This window comes from Urocitellus parryii, chromosome 8, assembly GCF_045843805.1.
Source record: "Urocitellus parryii isolate mUroPar1 chromosome 8, mUroPar1.hap1, whole genome shotgun sequence".
Taxonomy (NCBI): Eukaryota; Metazoa; Chordata; class Mammalia; order Rodentia; family Sciuridae; genus Urocitellus; species Urocitellus parryii.
The window spans coordinates 119,153,384-119,165,814 of NC_135538.1; the positions used below are offsets into that span (position 1 = coordinate 119,153,384).

General features: G+C 44.6%; 1 protein-coding gene and 1 pseudogene across 5 annotated transcripts; one reads left to right on the forward strand and one right to left on the reverse strand.

Annotated features, from left to right (window-relative positions):
- Positions 1-856: 856 nt before the first annotated feature.
- On the reverse strand, positions 857-1,611 carry LOC144256720 (profilin-2-like; annotated as a pseudogene).
- Positions 1,612-7,020: 5,409 nt separating this feature from the next.
- Positions 7,021-11,764, forward strand: LOC144256563 (saoe class I histocompatibility antigen, A alpha chain-like). Of its 5 annotated transcripts, none has more exons than XM_077801742.1 (7): positions 7,021-7,143; positions 7,414-7,683; positions 7,919-8,182; positions 8,976-9,251; positions 9,369-9,482; positions 9,881-9,907; positions 10,437-11,764. In XM_077801742.1, the coding sequence occupies exons 1-6, from the start codon at positions 7,080-7,082 to the stop codon at positions 9,898-9,900; spliced, it is 1,008 nt and encodes a 335-aa protein (XP_077657868.1). In that variant the 5' UTR covers positions 7,021-7,079; the 3' UTR covers positions 9,901-9,907; positions 10,437-11,764. The 5 variants fall into 5 exon arrangements, with proteins under 5 accessions (XP_077657868.1, XP_077657869.1, XP_077657870.1 ...); XM_077801743.1 differs by having other exon boundaries at positions 10,535-11,764; XM_077801744.1 differs by having other exon boundaries at positions 10,310-10,503.
- Positions 11,765-12,431: the final 667 nt, after the last annotated feature.

Genomic DNA, 12,431 nt, shown 5'->3' on the forward strand with positions numbered 1-12,431 from the left:
GATTGGCTTACTGGTGAAGGTGGAACAATCCCCTTTTGCTTAGGCATTGGGAATATCAGTTCTGACTTGCTTCAGTTTCCTTTCTGTGGAAGAGAATTGGCGTATGGGACAGAGGAAGGCTTGAGACAACTGAAGGTAAAAGACTCCCCTGTGCTGCATGAAGATCTAATGTCCCAAGTCTGACCCTGACAGCACTCACGGGTATCAAATATCAACCATCATCTGTCTTTCTGTTTCTGACTGACTTGGCCCAATCACCATTGGGCACCCTCACCTGACAAATCTTGGATCCTGAAATGAACATTGGACCAAGTTAGTCAGAAACAGAAAGACAGAAGTCAGTCTGATCTGAGGTCTTTGGGAGAAAGGTGATCCATGAATAGAATGTCCCTAAAGTAGTGCCATTCGGAAGAAACCCTTAATAGGTCAGATGCATGCACTTTCTCCTCCCAACCATGCGTTACAAAAGGAAGACTAAGTGAGCCAAGTAAAGCTCAAGGTGCTGAAAAGACATTGATCAAATTAGAGGTTGTACAACCGGTACCTTGCTTACTATTATTAACTTATTTTAGTAATCAATATCCCATTAATTGCTAAGACAAAGTGATGCCCAACTTGGCATGCCCCTCCCCCAAATTTCAAGGTATCATGCAAATCATTATTGTGCTGCAATTATGTTGCCAGTAGGGGTTGGTTACACACAGTGGTTAACAGACAAATGATCATTGGGCAAACAGGAACCATGACATTAGAAAGTAGGTAAAGAAAACTAGCTACCATCTATCTAGTCTGGTAGCAGATGACCACAATTGGGGTGGCAATGCAGACAGCTGCTAGGTAGATGGGGAGAGGCTGCTTACACATCAGACCTCCTCAGGTAGAAAGTGAGCTCATAGGCTTTCTTGTTAAGTGTGCCTCCGTGGACACCTTCCTTTCCCATGACTATAACCAAGGCTGGAGTACACAGAGAAACAAAAGAAAAGTGAACAGCATTACTTAAGGAGGGGAGGGCAGAAAGAAAGACATCTTTCCCCACCAACAGAGGGATACACAGGAGACACAGGTTCATTCCCCATCACCCTGCATTGCTAATAAAATTTCCAGAATTTAGACTTAAGCTTACCACTAGGAAAGTTTAAGAGCAATTTCCCCTAATACTTAACAGTCTGCCTAGCAGCTAGAACCCAGAGTCTCTCAAGTATTTTGCCATTGAATATGCTTTCTTACTCAATTGGCCTCCATGGACCCCTTCTTTTCCCATTACAAAGACCAAGACTCTTCTAGCTCTGCCGACAGTGACCATTGTATTTTGGCTCGCCACCTTGACTCTTTGTCCGGATGTCCATTGTGCAGTCCCCATCGACATATAGACTATCTCTGATCACTGAACACTTCTTTGCTCCAAGAGTCAAACCATTGGTAAAGAAGCCTTCCTGGTCTTTTCCTACAATCATATCTATTTCTACTGGCGTGATGCTCTGGAAGACGCTCCTGGCCGTGGCCGCCCAGACATATTTGGCGTCGCAGTAGCCGACAATGGCGGCCTCCTGGTAGCAGCCATCGCACATCAGGTTGTCCACGTAGCTCTGCCACCCGGCCATCTTCAGCCCTTCGCACTGCAGCGGGACGGTTGCAGCAGGCCCGGCGGCGGCGGCGGCGGCGCCTACAATTCTTATTACACATAGAGAGTACAATTTTTCATATCTCTGGTTGTATACAAAATATATTCACACCAATTCGTGTCTTCATACATGTACTTTGGATAATAATAACCATCACATTCCACTATCATTTCTAACCCCATGCCCCCTCCTTTCCCCTCCAATTCCTCTGCCCTATCTAGAGTTCATCTATTCCTCCCATGCTCCCTCTCCCTATCCCACTATGAATCAGTCTCCTTATATCATAAAAAACATTTGGCATTTGTCTTTTTTTTTGGATTGGCTAACGTCACTTAGCACTTTCTTTAACTCCATCAATTTAACTGCAAAATGCCATGATTTTATTCTCTTTTATTGCTGAGTAATATTCCATTGTGTATATATGCCACATTTTTTTTTATCCACTAATCTATTGAATGGCATCTAGGTTGGTTCTACATTTTAACTATCATGAATTGTGCTGCTATATACATTGATGTAGCTGTGTCCCTGTAGTATGCTGTTTTTAAGTCAGTGTATAGACAGAGGAGAGGGTTAGCTGGGTCAAATGATGGTTCTATTCCCAATTTTCCAAGAAATCTCCATACTGCTTTCTATATTGGCTGCACCAATTTGCAGTCCCACCAGCAGTGTATGAGTGTACCTTTTCCCCCACATCCTCACCAACACTTATTGTTGTTTGTAAGAATACAAGTCTTTTAAGATGTAAAGTTTAGGAGATATATAATGTGATACATAAAAGCCCTAACTGACTTTACCAAGAGAGAATTAAGTGACAAAACTGAAGGGATCTTTCAACAAATACAGAGGTAATACCAGTAAAAAGCTACTTTACAGAAATCAGATGGCATTCCACAGCTCAAGGGGCCACCTATGCCATTATAAAAATTAAATGTTAGTTTCAAGCAATTCTACTACTGTTTCCAAAAATTTGTATGGCCTCCACTCACAAATAAATGACATGTCAGACTACACCCTATACTCTAATAAGTTACTATTTTCGTGGTCTTCAGAGGCTGGCTGGTAACACTGATCATTTTTGTGCTGTTTGCAGAAAACAGTGTTTTGCTCTATTGTTTGTTGTTGTCCTAGCATGATCTCTGCCCTTTGTACAACTTGTCTAGTCACCTGCTAACAGCCATCATGGACCTCTGGACTGCCCTGATTCATAAGATGCCTACAGTACCATTAAGCTCCAGATGGTCATGGAACCAGACCCCCCCCCATGGAGCTGCCTCCCAAATTCTACTGAGGACCCCTAGATAGACCCTCTGAAGGGTTTCCCTGACTGCCACAGATGACACCCACTATTAGCTTGAAGAAACCAGAGCAGTCATTGTCCCTTTTCCTGATAGCAGTCAAGGACATCTTCAGAGGAGGAATTGAGGCATGAAATAGATTATCTACAGGTAGACAGAAATGGGAACCTTAGAGAATGGGATCCCACTATCCCACATTAAAACCCTAGGTTAAAGCTTTTTTTTTTTTTTTTTTGTCTGTTTTTGGCTGCCTGACTAGAAGGCCCCACTCTGGCTTGGCTGCCCAACCCATATCCTTGGCAGTGACATCCTAACCATATTCAACGCCTTCATTCATTTTCATTCCCACCATAGCTCACTATACTCTTCTGCTTCCTTTATCCTGTTATGCCAACCAGATGCCTTTCCTTCCCCTCTAACATCCCTGCCATTGCTCCTCCTTGAAATGTCAACCACAATGTGGGATACCTCCAAGCCCACATGGCCACCCACCACACTCCCATTAAAATTTTCCTACAAGACCCTACCTTCGGCTAAAGGGAGTTGTCTCCTATCACCACTCTGGCTGCCTCAACTATAATCAGTGAATCTTCTTTGTAAATATAATTCTTATAACTGTTTATCCACTAACTAGACAGGAATTGCCTAGGCCCTTTTTCTCTTTCCAATTCTCTGTATAATTCTTGGCCTTGCTGTTTGTGAAGGATATGGAAAATAACATCTCCCAAGAAAAGGAAAATGACAGCCCCCAGGGAGAAAAGGAGGACAGTATAATCCAGGAGGAGAGGAGGGGAAGGCAAACACCTGGCCCTGGGCTCTGGGCTTTCATCCTTTCCCAGTAACACTGAGTCTGAGAGGGGAAGGCAAACAAAAGGGCTCTGGGCTCTGGGTTTTTATCCCAGTAACAATGAGTTTCAAGCTATTACAACTGTTTTCCTGAGTTAGATTTTTAATCCGCAAAACTAGTTTTCTGACTGCCCGGCCGGTATGTCCCAAGTCTCTGATGATTAAGTCCCACTAAACATTCTGCTGTGATTAACTCTCATTAAAAACTATAAAAAGCAGACCCCTCTTATAACCAGTCGCCATTTTCTCCCCTAAAAATTTGTCATATGTCATTTCATGGATGCTTAATAAAGACAGCTTGCTGATCCAAGATCTGCTCCCGTTTTCGGTCATTTTTGCTTACAGTTGGACCCTTCCTGTTTCAGCTATTCACCTCCCTTTTATAGAACCATCAACACCAGTATTGATCAGAGGGTCCAGAACATCCTCCTGCTAGCTCCATTAGCGCTGTTCAGTACCAATGTTTATATGAGTTCTCAATGGAAGCTCTCTCTCAGCAGGAAGTAATTCAAAAGACATTGCCACTCCTTCTCCCTTCACCCCTTTCTTATGGAATAAAAAGAAAAAGGCAGGAATGTTAAGTAGAACTTGACACAGGCAACACCATTTTGAAACATAGTCTCCATCTTAGAATAAGTCCTCTCACAGTCACTCTGACTCAGCCTGACCCTAAAACCCAGACAATACTCCATCATCTTACAAAAAAGGAATTTGTTTTCTGGGACTGGAATCCTAAAAACACCTGGTTTGACATGGAACCTAAAATAATAGAGGTGAGGACCATGAGAAACTTTCCCTGACAACCCCTTATCAATGGCTTAACTGCAAAACAATTCCCCCACTCCCTCATGCCCCTATATCTACCCCTGCTGTAAGTGGAAGATGGGTCTCAGTCTCCATTGAGCCCAGCTCTGCAGGTTTGTCATGAATAAACCTGTTACTGCCTCTCTTCTCTCTTTATTTACTTCATTTGCTTCTCTTATTACACCCAGTACAAAAAAAAAAAAAAAAAAAAAAAAAAAAAAAAAAAAGGAAAAGGAAAAGACAAGGAACAAAGCATAGAGGTACATGCCTGTAATCCCAGCAGCTCAGGAAGCTGAGGCAGGAGGAGTGTAAGTTCAAAGCCAGCCAGCCTCAGCAAAAGTGAGGTGCTAAGCAACTCAGTGAGACCTTGTCTCTAAATAAATAGGGCTAGGGATGTGGCTCAGTGGTTGAGTGCCCTTGAGTTCAATCCCCAGTATTTAAAAAAAAAAAAAAAAAGACAGGAAAATGAAGGGCAACTGAGAACCACAGGTGCCTTATCTGACAGAGAAGCACATGGAAAATGGGGGCTTGGTATGTTAAAACCTTCCCCAGCCATAATAACATCCCCTTAAGAAAAGTTATTGTTTAAGATCATGTTGTGCTGCCCCTGTCCAGCGTGGATGGCTGAACTAAGGTTGCTTGTGTGAATTTGGGGTGATGCAAAATAAAACACAGACATAAATTACCTTTACACAAGCTTCAGGATGGCTTTTCCCAGCTCTCGGCCTCAAGCTCCCCAAAAGTGAGAGCAAGAGAAAGTCAGGAGAGGCTGATGAGAGAGAGGGAAGCCTATTCAGAAGTGAGCGTTTATTTGGTGGGGACACTATTCTTAGAAAGTTCTATTCATAAAAGGGCAGAAGGGGTAAGATTACCAGGGAGCAGGTGAGTGTAATTCAACCCCAGCAGATATGCCTACACCTGAAGTCAGGCCTTGCTATCTGAACTGAAACAACCCCCAAGTCACTATGAAATGTAGTGATTAGTCAGAGCTCCCTGCTTCAGGACTGGAAGTCATGTTCATTCAGAGCGGCTCCCCACAATGTTGCACCCTACCAGGTGGCCTGGATCCCCCATAAATTTCATGGAAATTTACCATAATCACCCAATCACCCTGGAAACCCAAACATCAATACCTTCACAAAGAAAGTTTGTGGAGGGGTATTCAAAGGGTAATAATCTGATTAAGGAGGCAGAAAACTGAGGCAAAAACAGGGGGGCTCAATTTCCTTAAAGTCTCCAACTCTGTGAATACCACATCATGTCTTTAAGACAGACCTTGCAGTTTCTAGGCTGTTAGTCAAAAGTCAAAAGGTGGACCTGGACTGGACATTCTAGAAACTTCCCTGGGTCACCTAATAAAAATTGGAGGGCAGGAAAGGTGTTATAGACCCTCTTATTTCAGAGAAGACCCATTCTATCCCTTTTCCCCTTTCCTATCCCTTCTAATAAACTCATGCCTGTTATTCTGAGCAACTGTCTAAAATCTTTATGACATGATTGTAAGAATTTGCTTTGAAGGAAGATGGGGTTCATCTGTGGACTGCCTCAGCTTGGGGAAGGTCAATGCCCCCTGTAACAGCACCACCACACCAGTCAAAAACAAGAACAACAACTATCTCTCTCTCTCTCTCTCTCTCTCTCTCTCTCTATATATATATATATATATATATTTGTTTATATATAATTATATATATTTATATATGTTGTTTATGTATATACATACAGATATATGTATATATAAATATAAACAACTATATATATAGTTGTTGTCGTGTATACATTTTATATATATATACACATATATATAATGAAATCATATATTATATATATATATATATATATATATATATATATATATATATATATATATTATATATGATTTCTGACTACTCAGGGGTTATCCAGACTGTGCTGCAGTTAATAAAAAAAACAGGATCCTTGTGTCTATGGGAATCTATATGGTGCCAAGTTTAAGGAGAAAGCTTCCCTCTGTCTCCATTTGTAGGCCAACTCATTGTTTGGCATCATTTTTCCTGTGGGTGAATTTTCTTCTAGAAAAATCCAAGAGTTCTGTTAGGGAGTAGGGGTATAGCTCAGAGAGAGGGAATCCAGGAAGAGAAAAGGGGTTTGAGTTCAGCTTGAGTGTCTGTCTCCTAAGGTTTTCTCAGACCCTGGATTCAGAGAGACATGTGACAGAGAGCTATTGTCAGGATAAAGTTCCAGATCTCAGTTCGTGGATTTCAAGGTCTCAGGCCCAAGCCTGGTGTTTGAAGGTCTATGGTGCTAAAGTCGAGTTTTGGGGATTCCTCTTTGTCCTGACGTTTCGCTCCTCCACTTCCCAGCCCGACTCGGGTGTTTCTGCCTGGATATTCGTGACGCGACCGCAGTTCTCAATCCCATTGGGTGTTGGGTTCCTAGGGAAGCCAGTCATCGTCGCCGCGGTTCCGGGTTATAAAGTCCTCAGAGACAGGCTGGGACTGGAGGTCTCCCCAAATCTGAGAATAGGATCATGGCGCGCCGAACCCTGTTCTTGGTGCTCTTGGGGGTCCTGGCCCTGACCGAGACCTGGGCAGGTGAGTGCGGATTCCTGAGGGACCGCCGGGAGGAAGCGCTGGACGGGGGGGATCGCGACCCGCTGCCACCGATCTTTAATCCCCAACTCCTACCCTAACTACTCTTCCTTGGTAGTTCACAGCCCAGACCCCACTACTTTGTCTCCCTCCTGGTCACTCCCCTCTTGAGTTCTGCATCCCGCTGCACCTGTTCGGTTTCACCAGCACCTGCCCCTCCTCCTTTCCTCCGGGTCTCATCCAACTGGGAACCTGGTCACACCTACCCTTCAGGCTCCCACTCTTTGAGATATTTCGATATCGCCATGACCTGGCCGGGCCGCAGAGAGCACCAGTACATGACCGTCGGCTACGTGGACGACACACAGTTCGTGCTCTTCGACAGCTACGCCGCCAATCCAAGGATGGAGCCGCGGGCGCAGTGGATGGATCAGGTGGGGCCTGAGTATTGGGAAGATCAGACACGGATCTGCAAAAACTCGGCTCAGATCGACCTAGGAAACCTGCGCAACCTGCTCCGCTACCACAACCAGAGCGAGGGCGGTGAGTGACTCCGGGTCCGGGTAGGAAATCACTACCCCCACCACCCCGAGTTGTCCCTGGTCCCCAAGTCCAAGGTTCATTCCCAGTCTTGGAGACCCACGAAGACCCTCCACCTGGGAAAAACCTGCTGAGGGCCGTTAACCCGGTTCCATTTTCAACCTTGGTAGAAACCCCCTTGGATTGGTGAGGGTGGGGGCTGGCTGGGGGCGGTGGCTGACCACGAGGATGGGGCCAGGATCTCATACGCTCCAGTGGACCCTGGGCTGTGAAGTGGAGCCAGATGGACGCCTCCTCCGCGGGTACCGTCAGGCAGCTTATGACGGAGTAGATTACCTTGCTCTCAACGAGGACCTGCACTCCTGGACCGCGGTGGATGCGGCGGCTCGGATCACACTGCACAAGTGGGACACGGAATTTTACAGGGCCTACCTGGAGGGCCCGTGCGTGGAGTGGCTCCACAGATACCTGGAGAAGGGGAAGGAGATGCTGCAGCGCTCAGGTATATGAGGTTCTTGGATATCTCTCCTCTGCCCTCCTACTGCTGCTGGCGTCTTTGAGGAGGGGAGGAAAACGGGATTCTGGTTAGAATTCTGCAGCTCTCTGGCATCTGGAGGGAAAGGGGGAGATCGAATTTTCAGATCCAACACCAGGGAGTGAGAGAGAAGGTCCCGGAAATAACCTACGAGCCCGCCCTTCCTTCCTTCCTTCCTTCCTTCCTTCCTTCCTTCCTTCCTTCCTTCCTGTACTGGGGATTGAACCCAAAGACTCACTGCCAGCTAGGCAAGGGCTTTACGACTGAGCCACCCACCTCACTTTTTTTTTTTTCTTTTTTCACATTTGAGACAGGATCTCTCTAAATTGTTCAGGCTGCCCTTGAACTGAACTTGCAATCCTCCTACCTCAGCCTTTGAGTAATAGTTGTGCACCACAGAGTCCGCCAGCACTTCCCCTTGACTTTAGCACCTGATTGGGAACTCCTCTCTCCCACATCTTGTTCTTTGCCCCAAGTTTAAAGCCTTTGCTTATCAGACTCCAGATATTTTGAGTTTCTTGGCCTCCAGTCAGAAACAGAAATCCCTTTTCTCCTCTTCAAAGACCTCGAGCCTCCTAACCTGGGCTGGCTTACTCTGATTCTAGACCTTTCCAAGAAATAAGTTATCCCAGATGCCTCTAGGTGTTTTGCAATCTCCTCCACCCTCAGTGTCCTGTCTATTCTCTGATGGTCTCATGAGTGCTGCTTCAGTGTACCAGGAATAATGCAAGGTGGCTGAATTTTCCAACTTTTCCCCTAGACCCCCCAAAGACAAGAGTGACCTACCACCCCGGCCCTGAAGGAGACATCACTTTGAGGTGCTGGGCTCTTGGCTTCTACCCGAAGGAGATCACTCTGATCTGGCAGCGGGATGGGGAGGACCAGACTCAGGAGATGGAACTTGTGGAGACGAGGCCTGCAGGGGATGGAACCTTCCAGAAATGGGCAGCTGTGGTGGTGCCTGCTGGAGAGGAGCAGAGGTACACATGTCATGTGTACCATGAGGGGCTGCCTGAGCCCCTCACCCTGAGATGGGGTAAGGAGGGGATGAAAGTACAGAGCCTGTTGGCAGGGAAAGCGGGAGCTCTTCTGGAGGGTCAGGGCTGAGAGCTGGGGGTCAGGGTCCCTCACCTACTTCCCCTTCTCTTCCCAGAGCCACCTTCTCAGTCTACCATCCCTGTCATGGGAATTGTTGTTGGCCTGGTTCTCCTTGTAGCTGTGGTCACTGGAGCTGTGGTGGCTGTTATGATGCAGAGGAGGAATGCAGGTAGGGAAATGGAGGGAACTGAGTGTTCTTGTTTCACGCCCCTGGTAGAAGTGAACTCTGCCTCATTAATGGGAAGCACCATCCACAGGCACTTGCTGATGCTCTATTGTATAGCACAAGGAAAATTCAGCACAAATTTATTACCTTTATGGTGGTGATGATGAGACCTGATTCCCAGAAGTCAGAGGTCACAGGGAAAGTCACTGCTGAGGACAGACCTTCAGGATGGCAGTTGATTAAGTTCCTGAATATCTCCTTTCCTTATCTTTCCCTGAGTCTGTGGTCGCAATCTAGAAACTTCCCTGAGGTCTAAGACTAGGGTGTTCCTCTGGGCCCTCATGGCCCTGCCTTCTCCTTGGCTCCTCACAGGATGTTGTTTTTATTTTTTTCTCTCACAGATAGAAGAGGAGTTATCTAGGCTCCAAGTAAGTATTGGAGGAGAATGTTGTCTCTGGAACCTTTGGGATAGTGTGTATAGGAGCCCATGGGGGAACTCACCCTTCTGGGCTCTGAGTATATCATGTTTTTCTGCCCTAAGTAATGACAGTGCCCAGTGCTCTGATGTTTCTCTAGGCCTGTAAAGGTGAGACCTAGAGGGCCTTAATAAATAGGAGAGGGGTTGGGGCACAGGAGATTGGACTAGGTTACAGGTACTCTCTGGATCTTTTGAGTGAGCTATAGGTTGTTCAGAACAATATCACTGGTAGGAACTGCCCTGAATTTGTTCATGGTGCTTTTGTTCTGAAGCATGGTACTTTTGTTCTGGGAAGAATAAGGAAGTGGGGTGCCTGAAGCAATCATTGAAATTTGGATGGTGGTTTAACCAGATCACGAGTCCTGGAGGATGCTGGAAGATTTTGTACTTTTTCTCTGAGTAATAGGGAGTTGGAAGTCAGTTTGAGCAGAAGAGGACCACTATGTGATTTGTTTTGTAACAGAAATGTGTTGTAATAGGAACTGTGGTTTCTCTGCTGAGAAGAGAATCTTGAGGCTGCATAACTAGGTTGCAGCAAAACTGCAGGGGACTACTAGTGTTCTGTTCCTGGATGCAGATGTGGGTCCCCTCAGCAGAGATGTGAGCAGTGAAAATGGTGGGAGTCATCATATCCTGGATCTATTTTGAAGATGGACTTTACAGCATTTCCTAATGGACCGAATCTGGAATGTGAGAAAGGAGTCAAGGAGGACACCAGTGGTTTTGGACTGTGGAATAAGATAGGTGGAGTTGCTGGAAGACTATGGAAGGGGCATTCTTGAGGATAACTGAAGATGGAGTCGTGGGTGCCTTGGGTGGAACAGGAGGGGTCAGAGTATTGGGAAGAGCAGATGAGGTATGCCAGGGGTCACACACAAATTTACCAACTGAATTTTTGGACCCTACTTGGCTACTATAATCAGAGCGAGGGCGATGAATGAACCCAGGTCTGGGTCGGAGGTCACGACCCTTTCACATCCCTCATGGGTATCCCGGGTCCCCAGGTCCAAGATGCAAGAATCCATGCACCAGCAGCAGGTCGTGTTCTTCCACTTGGAGTTTTCTTATTTGTGGATGGAATGAGGGAGGACCATCTTCATTTCTGGCATTTCCATTTGGAGTTTACTTTGCCTCAAAGGCTGAAGCAATGAAAAATAACTATGTGAATGGGAAACCTTTCCTTGAGAAAAGCGTTAATAAAAATCTGGAGCTTGAAGATGCTGTTGAGGCCTCTGAACCCCAAAGGAAAGCTTTGAAGGGAAAATTACAGAAGATGTTATAGAAGTTGAGATCTACAATTAAACTGGATCTAGGGGGCTTATTCCAGCTGAAGTTAAGTATTACTTAGAAGCCATTGCATAATAATAAAGTGACTGAAAAATCCAGAACTTCAGATAATCTATCTACTTACCATGTTTAAGCTATGTTTTGTTTTTCAGACTTTTGTATACTTATTTCTGCGTTGTTTCATGAAGTTACACTTTCATAATAACATCTATAAATCATAATGAATTATTAAGTCCAAAATAAATAAAATAACTTGCTGTAAATCTATTTTTTTTTGTATGCTCATAGCTAGCTACAAAGCAAAAACCTATGGTATGTACGATAAAAAAAACCAAATAATCCCCCCAAAACAAAAACAACAACAAGATACTCTCTAAATAAATAAGGACACTGAAGTAACTGCTTTCATGCCTTATAATGCTATGAATTAGTTCAGTTTTTGGAATTTATGCATATGGAATCATATAGCATCTGTTTTTTTGTGTCTAGGTGGTATTGATTAAATGTATATATGTATGTATTTTTAGTGAGATCGTCTGTATTTTGTGTATTGCAATAGTTTGTTCATTTTCATTCTGTAAATATTCTTTCTCTTTTTAAATCTCTCCACTAGTGCAGTCTGCCAAAAGCCCTACTATACTTCTTGGACTCCTAGTTACCACTCTGACTTTGACAAATACTTTGAAGCAGAGTGTTACCAAATACTGACATCACATACCTAGCATTTCCCTCTCTGAACTCTGGTCTCATGGAGTCTTCAGTGCCTTGGTGGCTCTGCGGTGTCTTAATGTGGATGTTCTTACCTACTGACCACTTTCACCATTGTTCCTGAAGGAGGGTCAGTCTGAAACAGGCTGGTCTGCCATCATTGAAAGTGGAAACTGTGTGTTTTTTTAAACGTACAGTAAGAATTTCTAAATCTTTATGCTATAATTAGTTTACTCATGATGAAAACTGCATATGAGTCAATTTACAAATTCCTTTCAGTAAGAAAGGAAGAATCCCTCGGCAGACTAACTGACCAAAAATGCCACTTTTTTTTTTTCTCACAAGTGAATAAGGCCAGTGAATTTGTTTAAATAATGGCTTAGAGCAATCACAAGTTAGGAATGATTTCTCTGTCTTGATGACTTAAAAACAATAACATACACACACACACACACACACTTCGCAATTAAATATGTACA

What these genes read in the sequence shown, in the direction of transcription:
- LOC144256563 (XM_077801740.1), top strand. Translation starts at nt 7,080, where the DNA reads ATGGCGCGCCGAACCCTGTTCTTGGTGCTCTTGGGGGTCCTGGCCCTG. An exon ending in GGAGATGCTGCAGCGCTCAG is followed by an intron (nt 8,183 to 8,975) that starts GTATATGAGGTT and finishes CTTTTCCCCTAG; the next exon opens with ACCCCCCAAAGACAAGAGTG. An exon ending in GATGCAGAGGAGGAATGCAG is followed by an intron (nt 9,483 to 10,420) that starts GTAGGGAAATGG and finishes GTTTTGTAACAG; the next exon opens with AAATGTGTTGTAATAGGAAC.